The sequence below is a fragment of the Cavia porcellus genome, unplaced genomic scaffold, assembly GCF_034190915.1.
Source record: "Cavia porcellus strain 051 isolate PalLab524CR breed Dunkin Hartley unplaced genomic scaffold, mCavPor4.1 scaffold_23, whole genome shotgun sequence".
Lineage (NCBI taxonomy): Eukaryota > Metazoa > Chordata > Mammalia > Rodentia > Caviidae > Cavia > Cavia porcellus.
The window spans coordinates 25,467,175-25,487,155 of record NW_026947506.1 but is presented as its reverse complement, the minus strand read 5'-3'; the positions used below and the strand labels follow the sequence as shown (position 1 = coordinate 25,487,155).

Here is a 19,981-nt window from a genome sequence, read left to right as displayed (position 1 = left end):
GCATGTAACAAAATGGATGAGTCGCAAAAACAGCTTGCTAAGTAAAAAGTAAAAGACACTGGCTGTGCAAAGCTGCATACTGTATGATTCCATGTCTGCAACCAGGCCAAGTGAAAACACAGTAGAAGAAAGCACCCCACTGATTGGACAGAGACTGAAGAGGGAAGCGATGGCAAAGGGAGAGGTAATTTTGTGGAAGGATAAGAAAGTTTTCTGTATTGTGATGATCTCATAGGTGTTCTCATTTGACAAAATTTCAACTGTGTTTGAAATGGGTGGGTGTATGGTATTATCTCTAAACTGTGTCTCATAAAGTGAATGAAAGAAATGGACACACAATGAAAGGCAGTGATGAATGCAAAGTGGACTTGATCCAGGCTGGCTTTTAGGTACCAAAAAGAAGGACCAAGATCAGTGCCTGTTTTACAAGTGGCCTCACACTGAAATTCAGGGCCAGACCTCGTACTGCTGCCAGGCTGACCCTCCTGTATGACCACCTTGCTCTAGAAAAACTCTCTTTAAACACAAACCTGCTAACCCACTTGCAAAACAGGGCTTCTGCGGAGGCTAATCATTCACCTGCTCCACGCCCTGGGCCACCCTGGTGCCATCTTTCCAGGAGAACAACACAGGATGAAGAGGAAACCCTTGCAGGCCTCCAAGTGGACGTGGAACCTGCTATCTTCTCCCTTTTCTCTTTCCTTCCCCTCTTCAGCTCTGCTCCCCTCACCTCTCAAAGCAACTAATCCTTTGCTAATTTGTAAAGAATTGATAAATGATCAGACATCCAGGCAGCCTCCCTAGCTGGGCATAGTGACGCACATCTGTAATCTCAACACTCCGGGAGGCTGAGACAGGAGGGTAGCCAGTTTGAGCTGGTCTGAGCAACTTAATGATGCTGTCTCAAAATAGAAATGAATAAAAGGCTGGGACTATAGCTCAGTGGAAAAGCCCTATTTCAATGCCTAGTAGCCCTGCCGTTGCCACACAGTCTTCCTTAACACACACGGAATTTTTAAATTAAATGAATTCTTCCTTACCGCACTGTGACTATTAGCTTGGACCCCAAGCTCAGACTTCCTGTGAACAGAAATCAGCTGAATGAACCTATAAAGCCATTCAACCTCTCTGTGCCTTGGCTTTCTTATTTAGAAATGAGGGTTTCAAGTTGAGCCCTCAGCACCGGGTCTCTCTTAACTTTCTGTAGCATGTCAGAGAGCATTTTGTCAGCTCCCCAGGAAGGCACCCAGGCTCTTGGGTCTGGGAGAACAGAAAGTTCCCAGGTACACTCAGCATGATTGGAATTTGCCCCCCAAGATTCCAGTTGTGTAAGATATGGTGGTGGGCCACGCCACATATTTGAATCTTGTATACCAAGTTGATTGTGTTATATTTTATCCATACTTACTTGAGAAGCTTGTCAAGTAATTGTATGAATTGTATGCTCTAATTGTATGAATAAGGAAAAAGACCAGCCACAAGCCATGGCTGAAAAACGCGGAACATTGGGTGCTGTAGCAATCAAGTAGGGAATTAGTAACATATTTATAATTATCATTAAAATGCCTGTCAATCTAGCAATACAGTATATATAAAAAAAATCCCCACTTGCCTTTTAAGTCCTATATTCCTCCTCAGAAGTATACTGTATATTCTTGGAAATAAAAAGAATTCAACCTCAGGTGAAACTTTGCTCCCTGGTATTTTCTCCTAATTTCTCATTCATGTTTTTTTTTTTTTTTTTTTTGCATCCCCTCCATGTAGCTCCACCAACCCTCCCAGACGTCAGTGGGTCAAGGAGCCTCCCAAGGGACCCTCCTGCACCTGGCTCACAGCCAAGCATCTATGTCTCAAAGTCCTGTCCGACAGCCTTCCTCCTCTTCCTCCTCATCCTCCTCTTCTTCAGCTTTGAGCGTGGGCCAGTTAGTCAGCAGTAAGTACCCTTTCTAGCTCAGTTTAAATCATGGTGGCTGTATCTCTGTCTCTGTCTCTGCCTCTCTCTGTCTCTGTCTCTGTCTCTCTGTCTCTTTCTGTCTCTATTTTTCTGTCTCTGTCTCTTTCCGTGTCTGTCTCTCTGTCTCTATATCTCTGTCTCTCTCTGTCTCTATCTCTCTGTCTCTCTCTGTCTCTCTGTCTCTCTGTCTCTATCTCTTTCCATGCCTCTGTCTCTCTGTCTCTGTCTCTCTGTCTCTGTCTCTCTGTCCCTCTCTGTCTCTCTCTGTCTCTATCTCTGTCTCTCTCTGTCCCTCTCCCCCCACCATTCCCTCTCCCTCTCCTTCTCTGAAGAATTTTCTAGCACTGCTAAGCTGACACAGGGACAAAGTCCCTCTCCAGGGACAGTTGGTTCCATAGCCCAGCCCGGGTTAACACCTGCCAGGGCCCAGCTCCATCCTCAGTGGCTCGGTGAGTCAGTCGTGCCACTTAAAAGGGGAACTTATCAGCCAGAGTTCATTACTGAAAGAAACAAAAGGCATGGAGCCAGTGGGTCAAGCCGCTTTTCTGTGTTTGAAGTCCCTGCTGCTCTGCCAAGTGTCAGAGGAAATAAAAGAGAGCAGACTGTGGGCGGGTAGGTGTGTGTGCACAGTGAGCTGCCTTCAGAGCCTGCGGAATTTGCCTGGCCCCAAGGCAGATGGGAAATATCCGAACAAGCTTTCAGGAAGAAGAATGAGCCTGCGAGCGGCCTCCATAAGTAGGCGATGTCTACAATATATGAGATGTGATCAGAATATACAGGACTGTATAATTTAAATCCATTCATTATAGTAAAAGACACATTGTCATGAATTTCCCCCAGAATACTCTCCCTCACTTCAAACACACTCATCCCATCACTCTTACCGATCTCCGAAGCAGTTCTGGAAATACCCTTCTGTGAGTGTCTTTACTAAGCACAGTCAAAAATGTGGTGAGTGCTACCCAATGAAAAAGCAGGCTCATGAGTCACGATGGCCTGTCCTCATCAACCTTGGCCACCAGTTCAGTCACCAGGAAACTGATTCTTCTCACAGCCAAAGTGATCATGAAAGGTAAACATTTCAAATCGATGCAAAATATTGAGACAGCCACAACACTGCCTCTAAAAACACTCAGAAAAGAGAACTTTCAGAACTGCTTTAGAAAGTAGCAAAGACCGTGGAAAAATGCATTCAAAGTGAGAAGAAGTATTTGAGGGGGATTAATGGCAATATTTTTTAATGTAACAAAAATTTAACTATTCATCATATTCGTCGACCATACCTCAGACATAACTTGGAGAAATGGAGTCTGACCCTAGGTGAAGACAGCAGATCCGTCACATGCTTGAAGATTAATGGGACAAGGACCAGATTAAATGTCACTCATGCATATTTAGTACAATTTTTACTTATCTATAAAGTCAAATATCATGCACATTGCTTGCAATTGTTTATAAGGTACACTGGTGGACACTGTTTACAATTCACCAGAAACCAAAAACCCAGTAGTTGTAGGGTTGAAGGATGAAGGCACTGCATCAGCTATTGTGCCTAAAATGAGGATTCATGTGAGAATCTGTCCCAGTGAAGAATGAAGAATGCTCTGTACAACAGGCACAGGAGGCGTCTTCACATAGCGTGTGGCAAATCTGGTAACGTGAAGTAACTGTCTCAAATATTACCCGCACAATATGTCGGTTTTATAGATAACTCAAGCGGGAAAGATGATTGTGTGTGGGCTCAAGACCACAAGGAGGCACTATGGGAAGAGGCTGAAAAGCCCACGTCCCTCTTTAGGCTGGCCTCAATGCTCCTGACCTTAAAGGTGGGTCAATATTAAACGGAGTTTCAGGGTTCAGGTGGTATTTTTCCATTGACCCTGCATTTTAGATGGCCTAGATTTGCAACCTCTACATATTTAGGATAGATATCCTAGTTTTACTTGAATAAAATCCACATTTTCCCCAATAAAGAAACTCCTTATAGAGTTATTGTGGGAAAAGATTCAAACTTTAGTCCAATTTAATAGTCTTCACAAGTTTATGCAAAATACACCACTCCTAAATAGCAACAATATTATAAATTTAGGGGAGGCTGCTAACCCTTGGTTTTGAAATAAAAATGACCAAAGTCAAGTATCTTATATAAACGTGATAAGTTGAATATGAAACAAAAGTATAAACTACTCCATTAATACATTATTTTGCACAAGATGAGCACTCAGTACATGCTAGATGGGCAGAGAGATGGTTGCATGGATGGACAGACCATGGACAGACAGATGAAAAGTGGGCTCTCTCTGGGCTTTTGTCACAAGCTAGACAAAGAGGGATTTGCCTTCTCCAGGAATCAGTACTTAAAGGTTGGGTGGGATTTCATTTGCATAGCAGCCATTGTGAAATCTCTGCTGTAAGTCTCTGAGGAATGATCTGAAATATAAAGACCTGGGGAGAGACCAGCTATACCATATGTGCTTGAAATAGGGAACTCAAACCTCACATGCAGAGCCTGCAGGACCATCCCACACCAACACTATGGTCTTCTCTGAAAGAGCAGATGCAGGGCACCAATGGGAGTCAGACCCTGCACAGCCCGTTGCTGGACTGACCATTGCTATGGAATTCAAGCCTGTTGCTTAGGTGTTTCCCTTCTGTCTCAACACCCAAGTACACAATGAGTGTATGGTACACGTATTTATGGAGAACGTTCCCCGGGTCAGCAATTCGCTGTAATTCATTCAAAAAACTAAGAGAAACATGTTTTTATTATGAAGGGTTAAAGATGTAAATGACAAGCTGGACAAAGAGGTACAGTGGGCAAGATCTGGAAGGGTCCTGATGCTAGGATTTCAGACTCAATTGAGTTGAGGAGTTGGATGCATTTACCACTCCGGAAGCTCTCTGAACCCTGTGTTCAGGGACCATTGAGGAGGATTTCATCAGACTGGCGTGACTAATTATTAACTTGTTCTCCAGCACCTTGCCTCTCTGCCTGGTTTTTATCATGCCTTGGTCATTCTAATGTCTGAGCCCTGTCTTGGGGTTGTGAAGAAGCCCACAAAGGCTCACCTCAATAGAACAAAAGATCTTCCTAGCACCCAAGAAATTCCAAAGCATCTAAGAGCTCTGTGTCATGAACCACAGTCAGACCAAATATTACAACAAAAGGTTCTCCTAGCATTCCTATTACTTAGGAAGTGGTACAAGCTTCAGAAGCTGCAAGCTAGATGCCAAAAACAAAGACCAAAAATACATTTCTTTCCCCCCACTTTTTTGCAACACTAGAGATTGAACCCAGGGTCTTCATACTGAGCTACTGCTCAAACTTTTTCTTTTTTTAAGAGACAAGGTCTCACTAAGTCCCTAAGTTGCCCAGGCTAGGCCTAAACTTACAATCTATCTGTTCTCAGCCTCCCAAAATGACAGAATTATAGATAAATCCCTCTTAGACTTCTTATTGTATCACAGTATCATAGAAACTCTGATCACAATTACAGTTAATGAGTCCTGCATGTCATTGTCAAAGACTCATGGCAGTGTTGGCCAATCTGCCATGGCAACAAATATCCAAATATCTTGCTCAGGCAAAGGAATGCCAAGTTCATACCTTGATAATATTGGAGGGTCTTAATATCCAAAGAATATCACATCAGGACTCAGAATACCATATAAGCATTTTTTAATCCAGGGCCTTTGCCCTGGTCTTCATACCCAGTTCTTTTTTTTATTTCTTTATTTTCAAGACAGACTCTTGCTAAGTCACTAAATGGCTTCACCCGGCTTTAACTTGTGATCCCAGAGGGATTGCAGACTTGTGCCACCACACCCAACTCAAATAACTATTCTTGATAGAAAATCATAATACCTACATACCTTGCCCTGTGTTAAGCCTTGCTCAGTCTCTAAAGTGATCAGAGATAAATATCATTTCAATACATGGAGTTTTAGAAAGTCTAGGAGAAAAAAAAAATCAAACAAATGACAACTGCTCCAATTTGGTTTAAGATTTACAGCACATTGTTTTTAAAATAGGCAGATTTTTAAATTATTTTTCAGTACACCATTTCTTAAAACTCCTGGCTTGTAAGCCTGATCCTTAGATAGCAAAGGACTGACAGTCCCAGACAACCGAAACTACAGTATAAAGTAAAAACTCCTGATTCATAATTCAAACCACTTTGTGCAATACAACAAAGTTACCGTATTGTAAGAGGAGTGTTCTCCCAAATTGTATTGCTCGGCCCTGAGTGGTTTCTTATTTTTCAGAAATATTTGCTAAGTATTCCCACTACCTGCCACTAGAATAGCACTAAAATGCAGACAAATGTCTGAGTAAGAATTTAATTTATACTTTTGGCAGCTTCTGTAAAGGTGCATATTGCTCCTATAACACCTCACAAGCTGGTCATGGAAGGATGCTGCTGCTGCCTGGAGATTGTGCAGCATATTAAACCCCTTACAAATCCCCAAGCAAACATTGGAAGTAACAAAACAGAACAACAACCGAGAACACATCTGTCGTGGTGTGTCCTGACCTCTCAACTCAGGAGGGGTCCAGTAACCATGCATTAGACTCTACAGAACAGGTTCATTTTCACACAATTTGCATTTAGCTTCCATAAAAAGAATTCTATTCACTTTTTAGTTCATACATGTATACTTTATATGGACAAGTTCTGCCTTGTACATTTGCCACGTTTCACGCCCAGGTTATCCTAAATCTCCAAATCTGTTCATCCCACTCTATCAAAAGTTAAATTCTGGATAAGCTCAAGTATTCATTACTATTGTTTTCTGACCTTATATTTAATATGAAATATGATAGAAAAATATGGTGAATGTTTATATTAAAAATTTGTATTACCATAAAAAATTACCATTTATTTCCCTCAAAATACTCCCCCTCGCTTTGAACATATTCATCCCATTGTTCTGGCCACTTTCTGAAGCAGTTCTGGATGTTCTCTTTCATAAGTGTCTTTTGTTGTGCTATATGCATGTCTTCGTGTCCAGAATCAATTCAAAATATTTCCCTTTCATTGTCATTTTGACTTTGGGGAAGAGCCGTAGGTCCCACAGTGCCAGATCCAGTGACTAAGGTGGATGAGGACACATCGTGTTTCACAAGGCTGACTTTCTGCTGGATAGCACTTGTCGAGGGCATTAACTATAGTTTCAATCGTGCCTCATAAAAGACACTCACAAAGGAAGACTTCCAGACCTGCTTCAGAAAGTGGCAGGAGCAATGGAATGAGTATGGTCAAGGTAAAGGGAAGATTTTGAGTAGTTTAGTGGCAATGTATCTTTTTCTGTAATAAAACTTTTTAAAATATACTTTTTACCATCTTTCTATAGTGGGCTGACTTCATCTGGAGCAAATATCTGTAAAAGATGCTGCTGTCTCCTGGTTCCAGAGAAACTCAGACAGCACTCCCCCTTGAGATGGTTAAGAGTGCTAGATCTGCTTGTGGCCCATTCAAGTGTTCCCCCTTGTGATCCCAATCAAGGTGACCTCACAGTTAGCCTTAAAATTAATCAATCTCCCTAGGGCCAGGAGAATGGATGATAGAAACCATGTCAACTTATCCCAAGGTGGAAAGCCAAACTCTAAACTAGGGTGGGGGGGCTAAAGTAATATTCCAGGGAAGACCCTGTTTGCCACAGTTACCTCACTTCCCCTCTCAAGCATAAAAGTGTGCCTCTTTTAAGAAAAGGGAATGAATCCAATAGCCAAACAACCTCAAGAGTTTAAGAACGTTTAATAGGCAGGGCCAGAGGTTTAGCTGAGTGGCACAAGCGCCTGCCTGGCAAGTGTGAGGTTGTGAGTTGGATCCCTGGTACCAAAAGAAAAAAGAAAAATACTTTAAGAACAATTTTAAGATAATAATAATAGTATTCTTCTTTTGGATGGTTCCAACCATCTTTTAGATGACAACTAAGGAATTTTTCCCATGTGTACGGATAAGTCTCACCTGTTACAATCAAGATAAGACTAGTTTTTGTCCATGGGTGTGGACCCCTTCTTTAGAGTAGGAATACTTTGTAATCTCGAAACCCATGGAAAAATCCACATAATACAATTTGCCATCTTGGATGTTTCTTGGATAACAATGCTGATGTAAATCTAAGCAGCTTGCTTTGAGCAGTCAATAAATTATCCAGAGAGGTGCTGAATTCCTTTCCTGGGACTCTGTCCAGTAAACTGTCACTCTGCATAGATTTTGCAACAATGTCCATCTTAATCACCTCTCTACACAGAACCAGGAGAAAAAGGCAAAGACGGGAGACATGGGAGAGAGAAAGGAATTCAGCTGTAGCCCTGTGCAAGACACTGGCCCTCAGCCCAGGAACCCAATTATCTGAGTTTTACCACGAGCACTACTTGATCATCTACACAGCACCCCTCCGCGAACCTGAGCTCAGAGGCCACAGCTTTCTCTGCAACTCTGGTTGCCATCAGCAATCTACCAAACAATAACCCGTTCAGTGACATATATAGATTTAGTCCTTAGGCTCATGAAACAGTAAGGAGACATGAACATGAAAGACAGGAAGGAAAGAGAAGATAAAGGACATGTTTATACATAATTGCTATGCAAGCTGGATGTGGTGGCCCAGCCTGTAATTCCAGGACTCTGGGAGGCTGAGGCAGAAGGATAGCAAGTCTGAGCACATTCTGGACTATTCAGTGACTTAGACAAGACCTTGTTTCAAAATAAAAGGGACAGAGGGATGTGGCTCAGTGTGAAGGCTCTAGGTTCAATAACAACAAGTACTAAAAAAAGAATTGTTACCCGAGACACAACACTGCTCAGTCTGGGCCTGGAGTAGGCCCTGGAAACGCTTCCAATCAAGTTAGCAGGCCCTTGTGTGCTGGTTAACTCAACCAATTCACCACCAGATTTCTTACATTTGCCAAGTCGAAACCACAACCCTAAAAGCCAATGCATTGCAAGGAAAGTCCTTGGTTTTCAGGTGTTCCAGTTGTAAGCCTTCACTATCTCCCCTGGCAGGGCACTGGGCCCCTCTTCCCTCCTGGGGAAGGGATGGGCCCCTCTCTTCTTCCACTGTACCACTGGGTACCAACTGTGCCTCTCTGTTCCAAATCAGAGTTCCTCAAGTATTATTTTACTATGGCCCTGCTTTGCATGCAAGGAAGCCTTTAAAACTGTTTTTATCCTATTAATCCCTGCCCAGGCAGTTTAAATACCACGATGTACAGCACATCAAATCTTTTGACTGTAGCCCTTTGGGAAACCAATCTAAGACTGCTGTCCTATCTAAGACTGTTCCTGCTGGCCCCAGACCAACCGTTAGGAATTCATGGCCCAAAGGCAGAGACACAGCACCTTTTGAGGAGGTAGCAGATCTCAGGAAGATGGAGATGAGGACCAGGAGGGCTGAGGAAGCAGCCACAATCAGTTCCAGTGGACAAAGCACTGGAAGACCAGTAGATCAGTGCAGCCAAAAGAACATGAAAAATCTAGACTTCGTTGGAAATCAGTGCTGCCAAGTAATTTGGAAAATTTTTCCAAGTACAGAAAACTGGGTTTTTCTCCAAGCTGTTCACTGACAATGCCTACTTGAGGGTTTTTTTTTTTAAGGGCAAACAAAGAAAAGGAATTTGAGGCTATTGTATACGTGGAGGTGAATGCCAGAAGGTGCTGCATGACACAGGGCTGTGGAATTTAAGATCCCACCAAGCAGGGATGACCCACACAAGTCTCATTCATCAACCAGACTTATGGGTGGTATTTTGGGGAAATAGGCAAAATTTTAATTCCTCTTAACACCAGTTTTAGAGATAATTCCTCCCAACCCCACTTAGACTCTCAATGTACCACCTAAAATTTTCATGGATCCTAGTATGAAGTCCCCATCTCACTGCCCCGCAGGCCTCCAGGCTCTGCTCCTCCCTACACCTGTGCCAGCTGCATGGTGTTCCCCCTGCCCCATGCAAGGCCTGGATGACTCTGCCCTCCCTTCTCCCTTCTCTGTACACCCCCACCTGGATGTCACATCGTGAGTTCTTGATTGTCTTTTGCCTGGTACTTGCCTGTAATTGTTTCTCGTATATCAACATTGGAGCCAAGTGTCCAACAGATTGTGACCTCCTCAGAGGTTATAACTGTGTCTTATAGCTCTCTTCCTCCTCTCCCCACAGACTGATTGCAAGGGTCCTACTGCTGTTCAGGCTTTTCATAGTGAAATTCTAACATTCTAGAAGACTTCTTTTAAAAGATGGAATCTCACTATGTTATCCAGACTGGCCTTAAATTCCTAGGCTCAAGATATCCTCCTGTCTCAGTTTCAAGACCACAGCTGGCCAGGGCTTTTTTTTAAATGTACAGATAAAAGTATGAACCAGGCGTGGTGGTACACTCTGGGAGGCTGAGGCAAGAGGACTGCAAATTCAAGCTCAGCCTGGACACCTAATTGACTCAGTGAGACCCTACCTCAGAATGAAAAGGGCTGGAGTTGTAGCTGGGTTTAAAGTCCCTAGATTTGGGTTGGGGATTTAGCTCAGCAGCGTAAGTGCCTGCCTGGCAAGCATGAGGTTGAGAGTTTGATCCCAATACCAAAAAACAAAAAAATAGAATGTCTATTTAAAGTCCCTGGGTGCAGTCCACAGCAACACCACACACACAAAGATACAATGCTGATAATACTGAATCTGTTTTCCTTAGGATGAAGAGATCCTTCCAAGTACTAAGAGAATCTATTCGTGAATCCCCAGTGCTGCTATGATATTAACACTCTTACATAAATGGTCCTTTAAAAAAAATAATCACTTGAGATGCAAATTTCTAGGGTTTTTTTCTCCTAACAAGCAGCATGCGTATAGTCCTGAACCTAAAGGATAATGTGGTTTACCACAGCCCTCAGACAAGAACTGGAATTCGCTGAAATTTGATGGGTTATTGTGCAGCCAGAGGATGAGAACAACTTTTCACCTAAGTCCGAGGAATGAGGAGAAGAACAATAGAGGCAGCTCACAGGGAGAGTGGCTGCACCGCAGGCAGGATTGAGCAGCACTTTGAAATCTGCCACTAGCCCCAGCCCATGCTGTCTCCAGCTTGGTGCTCGCTTTCATTTATCCAGGGATCAGTAGCCAGGGGGGAAAAAGTTTCATTCTCCAGCTGTTGTGTCATTTCCCTTGATAAGTCCTAAATTGACCGCGTTATCCACCACCAAAGGAGCCTTCCTGTGGTAGGCATTTTTTATTATGTGCCCTTTCAAGGGACAAAGGTGGCCATGTCAGTAAACTGCCATAGGGAGAAGAGGCAAAGACAGTATTATTCTCTCAGGTTCCTAAGCATGCTTTTCAGAGGGCGTAACGTGAGCATAAGAAATTAGGCAACATTTTCATCTCTTAGCTTGGCAGTGTGGTCATCGGGGGAAAGAGAAATGCAAACTACTGTCTTCTTCAAGAGCAATTATTGGCACAGAAAAGCCCAACTGAGACATTTCAAGTCTGTATGTTTTTGTGCAATATTTGAACATATTTGGGTAGATCTCCCCTTGCTGGCTTTTATTTGCTAAGTACTAAAGCAGGATGCTTTTACATCTCACAAGTGGCAGCAAGAATGGGAGGTGACCTCAGCTGCCATAAAAATATCTTGAAGGATGATTGTGCAGGTGCCTTGAGACAGGAGCTTGGTGGGAGACAAAGAGCAGGTTCTGCGGTGTGGGTTTGTCCATCCGTCTGCTGTTAGTGAAAACCATTTCCTTATGTGCCATAATAGACAGAAGGGACTCGGCTGCTTGTTGATAAATTGACCCTGTTTTTGAAAACATCTCCACAGATCCTCAAACGGCAGCGGGTGAGGTGGATGGGGTTAATCTGGAGGAGATCCGAGAATTTGCCAAAGCTTTTAAAATCCGGCGCCTGTCCCTTGGCCTGACCCAGACTCAGGTGGGACAAGCTCTCAGTGCCACAGAGGGGCCCGCATACAGCCAGTCGGCCATCTGCAGGTAACCCGTGCCGCATGCTGTCACCCATCCCGGCCGGCCTGGGCCTCGTTTGTCCGCGTGGCTCAGCTTTTCTTCTTCGGGTGGGCAGAGCTGGAGGGGTAGAGCGTGGGAACAAATTTGGGTGGATGTATGCTGCCGTGGGTGATCCGGGTGGGAATGAGGGTGCTCGAGCAGATTCGAGGGGTGCTGGTTCAATAACTCCTGTCAACTCACCAAAGACTTCCAAGGCGGGGTCACTGGAGCCACACTAACCTGGGCCAGGAGCCTTCCTCCTGGTCCCCCAAATCCTGCAGCACATCTGTGTCCTGAGCACGTGGTGCACAGCTGACAATCTCCATTTGTGTTGATGTTCCCGCTATTTCTGACCACAGAGATGGCCCTCAGGATTTTCCAAGAAAAGATGCATTTTAAAAAAATATACCTATCTGTGACCTTGAAGGAATTTTTAAATGTCTTCCCAGAAACAGCTTTCAAAGGTCATGTTAAAGAAAGAAGCGGCTGCTTTAAATGGCTCAGAAAAGAGTAGTGAGAATCTGGCTTGGGGGTGTCTGCCCCCACCCACCGCCACCAAATTAAATAAATAAGTGACCAAATCCAGCCTTGGTTATGTGGAGTTGAACTGGGTTAAGTCGTCAGAAGCAGACCCCGTGCATGCATGTGTGTTGCACTAATCCCATGTTTATGCATGAGGTCACAGAGGTACTTGGGTAAGAGCTTTTTCCTCTTGGGCAATGCCTTATGAGTCCTCCTCCATCAAGAAAAGCCAAGAAACCAACTCTAAACTCATTTAAGTGGATTTTGTTCTTGGTGATCCATGAAATGCTGTCTTTTTATCTGCTCTTTATACTTTTAATGTATTCCCCAAAGGACGGAAGTGTACTTTTCCTGCAGTTTAAGACTAAGGTTATAAATAACATCAGTATGGGGTAGTAGCTTGCAGCTCACATTTTGCTCAATGATTTTCCATAAAACCCATTGATTGTTGTTAAATACAAAAAGCACCATAGGATCCTCTCACTTCTATGGCCTCCCCTACTGTTTTTTCTTATAAGATACCTCCCTGTAGAAAATAACCTTTATTCAGTCTATACAAGGATACCACTGCTGAGAAATTTGTTTCAAGGCTTGTATATGTTATTCCAAACAACATGTACGGAAGCATCGGCACTAACAAGCAACATCAATGATATGAATACTTGCTCCCTGTTGGGAAACATTAATTTTGTTTCATCTTGACAGGCTTGTGATAAAGGCAGGCATAGGAATTTAAGTTGTTGCCAATTTGCTACTGTTGTTAAATTCCTCTTTGGCCTATTTTTAGCCCTAAAATGTGATTTCCTCTTATTGACTGAAGTGCTAGCTAATGTTTTAACTCTTTTACCTAGCACTGCTTGGGAAACCCCAATCAAATATGTTGATTTCTGAAGTTTTTCCCCAGAGAGGAGCTTAAAAAGGCTACAGAAGGCAGACAGCTTGAAATTTTTTTTGTACCATCCAACAGATCAGATGCTTGCACTTCAGGACCTTTCTCCAGCTTCCAGTGTTTCAAGGAGGTCATTTTAGGAGCCATCAAGAAAAACAAATGCCATAGATAACTAAATAAAAGTCTAGGAAGAGATCAAGTCAGAGCCCTTGTGGCAAGCTCACAGAATGGGAAGGGTACACCTCGGAACATCTGTGCTTGGTCATTTCTCTTAGATTAGCTGCAGCGACTTCTAGGTGCTGCCTTTAGTCCCTTTTTATCAGAGGCAAAGAAAGGAAAGATGTCACCAGGATATTGGACATCCCTACCACAAGCTCTGCCCCTTGGTGCCATGGTTCTGGAGAGGCTGCTGTGCTATACTGTGGCAAAATATGGTATGCGGATAATGGTCACCATGGAGAGATTTAGCACAGCTTGTCATTAAATGATTTGTCCACTTGTATTGGAAGCAAATATACTTCTTTACCTTGACCAGGACTGGAAGCTGGCTTTATTCAGAAATAAACAACGAATCTCCCGCCCAGAACCTTACCCTAGAAGAAATACCATGGCAATCACATTAAGATTTGATACTATTTGTGCTACTTATCACAACAGAAGAAGTCTAAAAACGCACCGCAGGAAATGTGATTATAGTTCCTAAAAAGCGCATATTTTTTACTGTCCTTTGGCAAAAATCTTCACGACACATTGTGACTAATTCAAGTACATAATATGACTAATTACAATAAGATGCTTTCTGTGATCAGGTAGCTGTTCATCCACCTTCAGGGAGCACTTTAAAGGAGAGAAGAGAATTCTGCAGGTCCACAGCTGTGGATACGGGAAGGTTGTGGATTTGGATTTAGAATAAACACACAAATGAATAAAAGAAACTGGTGCTTTTTTTTTTGTATTTCATTGGCAGCAAGTATGAATTTGGTACCAGAATTACCTCTTACAACACTATGTATAATTTTTCCAGAATGTTTCATATTTTTTAAAGTCAATGTAGCAAAGAATTGCTGATGACAACTGATACACAGACGACCTCATTTACAGAAAATGGTATCATTCAAGTACAGTTTGCAGATCTCACGCATTAAACACAGCTTGATGTCCTGGTAGCATAGCAAGCCATTTGGCTGGATGGTGACTGGAGAGCACAGGGCAGGCTTCACACACCCAGGGTGGGCGTTGCGTAGTAATTACAAGGTGCCCAGCTGTTTGAGCCAAAACTGTACAGCAGCAACTGGGCTGTGTTTTACCTGGAAAGGGAGCATCTTGTTAACTTACACATGGTGAAAATTGTTACCAGAGGGGGAGGGGAGTTAAAATGAGACACAAAATCAGAGATAAAAAGAGAGCCATAAACAGGAACTAGTCACAGTTGTCATAAGTGACTGTAATAACATTTTCATAACCAAGATGATGAGCAGGAGGATAAAGAAGACCAAATGTAAAATATAATCATCTGTAGATTGAACTTAAGATCTCAGCACTAAGCTACATTCCCAGTCATTTTTATTATTTTTTATGCCTCGTTAAGTTGCCCAGGCTGGGCTCTGACTTGTGACCTTCCTGCCTCAGTTTCCCAGAGTGTTGGGATGACAGGTGTGCACCACTATACCAAACTATTAAGTTTTGACTCAAGGATTCTGATGATTGGAGAAACAGAGCTGATACAATTGGGGGGAGGAAAAAAAAAAAAAAAAAAAAACAAGAGTAGACGGGGGAGTGTGGAGGGAAAAGAGCTGTGAGTTGTCTGTGTCCCCATCGTGACAGTGCGTGTGTCCTCCGTCTCTGTCTCCTCGCCCTGTCTGTGTGTGTCCCCATGTGCTTTGCATGAACCAGCATGGTGCATGCAGGGAGGGTGGGCACTGGCTCGGGCCGGGCTGGCTCCATGCAGCTGGCTGCTCCTATGGAGCAGGACTTCGCCCTGCCAGGCAGTCTAGCAGGCAGGCAGGCAGGAGGCCCACCCTGGCAGAGGACCCAGTGTAAGACTGTTCTTTCTCAATTCTCCCCCCAGACACACCATCCTGAGAAGCCACTTTTTCCTACCACAGGAAGCCCAAGAGAACACTATAGCTAGCAGTCTCACAGCCAAACTGAACCCTGGCCTTTTGTATCCTGCCAGGTTTGAAAAGCTGGACATCACCCCTAAAAGTGCCCAGAAGATCAAGCCGGTGCTTGAGCGGTGGATGGCTGAGGCTGAGGCCCGCCATCGAGCCGGGATGCAGAACCTCACCGAGTTTATCGGGAGTGAACCGTCCAAAAAGCGCAAGCGGCGCACCTCCTTCACACCCCAGGCCCTTGAGATCCTCAATGCCCACTTTGAGAAGAACACACACCCCTCTGGGCAGGAAATGACCGAAATTGCTGAGAAGCTGAACTATGACCGGGAGGTAGTTAGAGTTTGGTTCTGCAATAAGAGGCAAGCCCTGAAGAACACAATCAAACGCTTAAAACAGCACGAGCCGGCCACCGCAGTCCCGCTCGAGCCCCTAACGGACTCTCTGGAAGAAAACTCCTAAAGACAGGCCCGTGCATTGCAGACCCGAGATCCACAGAAACTAAATGCCACCCTTGGGGACTCCACCCAAACAGAAAGAAAGCAAAAGAAGCAAGAATTAAATTTAAAAACACCCCCTGTGATCATCACCCTTGTATGTAAAAGACAAACCACCAAATGGACAGAACAATTTCTACAGGTCCGTTGGTTTCCCAACAAGAAAAAAAAAATACAAGAAAAAATTTTGGGAAAGTTTTTAAAGAAGGAATACACCCCACAGAAGGTGTGCGTGGTAGGCTAGTTCCCTCCCCCCACCTGTCTCCCCAAAGCCAGTTTTTTAAAAGAAAACCAAATAACCACATACTTTTTTCTGTATATTATGAAAATGTGAACACATTTTAAGGAAAAAGAAAAAGAAAAACTAAACTGAACAAAAAGAAAAAAAAGAGAAAGAAAAAGAAAAGAAAAAAAAAATATCAACAAAAACTTGTATCTGTTCAAAGTGAATACAAGCCTGCCACCTGCAGGAGGGTCTGTATCCTGCCGGGTTCTAAGTGCTGATTCACTATGAAACCTATTAACCAAAGTCAAAAATATGGCATTGCAAACGCAATCGTTCGTCTACTCTTTCTTCTCTGCGTGTAAAGTTGTGTTACGGATTTTTACATTTGTACTAACGGAAAAATAGGAAGCCTGATTTCTGCCATCTTTCCCCCATCTCCTGTCTCCCCAACAGGGTGGGTGCCGTCAAAGTCATTCTGTGAGGCTCACTATTGGTTCTGTGTATTTTTTTTCCGTTCTTGTTGCGGTTTGTTTAAAGGTGGGGAGAGGGGGGCATCCTGGATCCTGTGCCAAAACACTGGTTGCTTTCTTCTCACTAAGACTTGTGGGTTTGAGAAACGGAGCTCGCCTTTCCCCGTTCATCTCCCATTTCTCCCTGGCACATGGGGTTGCTGGACAGCAGTGGCTTTTCCACTACTGACATGCAGGAGAGACTCCCCAGCAACTCGGGCTTTGCTGAGTGAACTGTTAACGCCGCCTTAAGCTCTAATCATGCTCACTGTCCACAACAGAGCTTGGGATTTTGCTCAGTCTGCTGGCCACATACATGAAGAGCTGACCAAAATGAATTTTGTAATATAAACATAAGCTGCATATTTGGTTCAGTACTTACATTTTGTTATGCTTCTGTGCAAAGCAATTTCTCTCAAAAGTCTGATAGCCAAAGAAATGTCTCCAGATTTCAGTCAAAATACACACAGGCATGCACACACCCGTATCCACTCGCACGAAGAAACAGGTCACAAAGAAAGTGGTAGCAACCAGGTCCTTAAGACCCATCGAGTATCCTGTTAATCCTTTTCTGCTAGTGCTTACATCTGACAGCAATGGCAGACTTTTGGGGGAGGAATCTGTTCTTGGGATATATACAGGAAGCAAAAAAGTGATAGGCAAATTTAAGCAGTTGGATTTGGGCCTGGAATTAGGTTCTAAGGACTAAGAAATTTTAACAGTGAAGGGTCTCCACTGAAAGATACATATATAGAAGTAGCTCATGTACCACATCAGAATAGCCTTCACTATAAGAATCAGGGGGTTCGCTCATTTTAAAAATGACTTCCTCAGAAGATCTGTGGGTCATAGTAGCCAAAGGAGCCCAAAGATTGTGCAGGGATTTAAAGACAGCTGTTGAGGGCCACAGCTGGAATTGGCACCTGATGTTCTCACCCAGGTGGAGCAGAAGGTGTTCCATCAAAGAAAAGGGCAAAAATAATTGTCAATTTGCTTGCTGTTGAACTGTAAATATCTATGAGTAATTAATTAACAACCATGCTCATGTATTATCTGGAGATAAATTGTGAAAGGGAGAAAGAAAACCCACCCCAAGTTGCCCACTTTATTAGAAATTCCGTCTCCTTCCCCCAACTCCGTCCCTCCCCTCAGGGCTTCTGGTTGCTTCTTCTTGTGGCCCCTTGACACATTGCATACCTGAGCCCGCATAACTGCCCCGTAAGATGATCTGTGCAACAGTCAGGAGACCCCAAGGAAAATCTTTTTAAAATCCTGGAAGTGGAATCAGTTGCTTGTAAAACTGTTTCTACTTCACCGTCTGATGCTAACCGGACCACACCCTTCCTGATCCATGCCAACTGCATCATGGTACCCATTTCGCCACCTCATAAACTGCACCAGTACCAACAACTCAGAAACCCACAACTTTATTGATTAAAAACAGATTTTGTATTCTCCTAGGACCTGTTCCAAATTCCATCAAGAAAAGCTCCCCAGGAAGAGAAGTTAACAAGATAACATATGACGGATGCTAAATGTTTAAATATATGCCGGCAGCTGTTACATAAGGCCTGCACAGCCCTGAGATCTATAATTGGGAGGGAATAAGTAGGGCAGTGGAAACACAAAAGCAATCGTCTGGAGTGGAACAAAAAAAGAAATATATTCATCCCACAGTCATGAAACCATTCACGTGCGGTGATTTTTTTTAAAGTTTTATAATTTTGTATTGTTTTTTAAATTATTTATAAAGTGTTGTAATGCTTCTTATATTAATTTTTTACAGATAAATTTTTTGCTACAAGGCATAAAAAGGTGCCTGAACAGATTCTTAGAAATATAAATTGTATCATGTAATGCACCAGTCTTCAGGACCACACCTATCACTTAATTTTATTATGACCTGTCTGATTTCCACTTGTAAACAACTTCATATGCCAAACATCATTTACGTGTCTTTTATGTTTCTGTGAACTGAAGGTTAAGGTTGCCACCACCAACAACAAAAAATGAATAAAAGCCACTTTGGGCATATGCGATTGTACTTCAAGCTTCAATATTTCCTTCACAAATTTTTAAGTCATTGTCATTTTCGTTTTGTTTGTGATTCGATAGAAAACGTCAGTGGATGTTGTATTCCACACTTGTTTGTGGGAATTTTTTCTTTGTCAGCCAAAAGAAATATTTTGAACAGTTAAAAGCTTCATAAGCATTTTCAGGGTTTGGGTTTTTTACATTGTAATCACACAGACACACAGGCACACAACACAACACGAAAGAGTGAACACACAAGCAAAAGGAGCTAGGAAAAACAGAACAAGTAGAGGCGTGTCAAAGAACTCAAGCTATAACCAAAAAGAAATCGTAAATTGCCTTTGTTCATCTTCTCTATGCTGGACCAAAGCTCAGTATTTGTAGGTATATGCACAGTGTATAGATATGGCTAAATGTTGCTGACAATCTCGCAATACTAAACTGTTCCTATTTTATGAAGAAGGAAAAATAAAAGGAATACAAACTGTTCATCAGTGTTTTACCTCAGCACTCTGCTTGTCCTCGGTCAATGACCAAGCATAAACAAAAAGAAAATCGATTTTCATTTCCATGTTCAACTGTAAGACCTGTTTGGAAAATATTTTGTAACGAGCTTTTTTGTCACGTGATTCGTTGCCTTCAACTTGAAATTATGTGAGGCACATTGGTTTATCTGTTAAGGAGGTGAATTTATTTTTTCTCTTTCTTTTCTGTTGGTTTTTGTTGTTGTTATTGATGTTGTTTATTTATTTGTTTTTTTGTCCTATGTGCTGTGATCTAGACTGGTCACCAGGGTCACTTAGGAGGCACCACAAGAGTTCTGCTTCTCCACGCCTGGAGCAGGCAGCAGGAGGGAGGGTAGAGAAACAGACTGGGTTGTTCCGGAAAAACCATCGTGACGAGAAGTTGACATGAGAGACTTGTGACCAAGAAGCCAAACTGGATATTTCAAAGCTCCTTACTTGCTCTGACATTGAAACCAAAGCTGATTTATCTGCACAGGTTGCTTAATGTTTAAAAAAATAACTGTACTTAATCTAGAGCAATATCTGTATGGTTGGTAAAACTGCACTTTGTGTTTTTCTTAACAGCTTCAGATCTGTCACTTTTAATTTGTACCATAAAAAATAAAGAATTGTTTGACATGAGTGTCTAGGTTCAGTGTGTCTTGCACTCAGATATGTCATGTCAAATGTATTTGTGTAAGCTTATGCTATAGTCCCAAATCTTAAGAAAACGAAGAGGTTTGAGA

The 19,981-nt window shown here is 42.8% G+C and overlaps 1 protein-coding gene across 3 annotated transcripts in view; it reads left to right on the top strand.

The window, feature by feature from the left end:
* Positions 1-19,877, top strand: part of Pou6f2 (POU class 6 homeobox 2) — a 384,698-nt gene extending 364,821 nt beyond the window's left edge. For 2 of the 3 annotated variants that reach the window (XM_023565208.2, XM_063233937.1), the window contains 3 exons: positions 1,765-1,933; positions 11,761-11,929; positions 15,421-19,877. In XM_023565208.2, the coding sequence (XP_023420976.2) occupies positions 1,765-1,933; positions 11,761-11,929; positions 15,421-15,925 (843 nt within the window). In that variant the 3' untranslated portion in view covers positions 15,926-19,877. The remainder of the gene's footprint in view (positions 1-1,764; positions 1,934-11,760; positions 11,930-15,420) is intronic. The other variant, XM_063233938.1, reaches the window with a different exon arrangement.
* Positions 19,878-19,981: the final 104 nt, after the last annotated feature.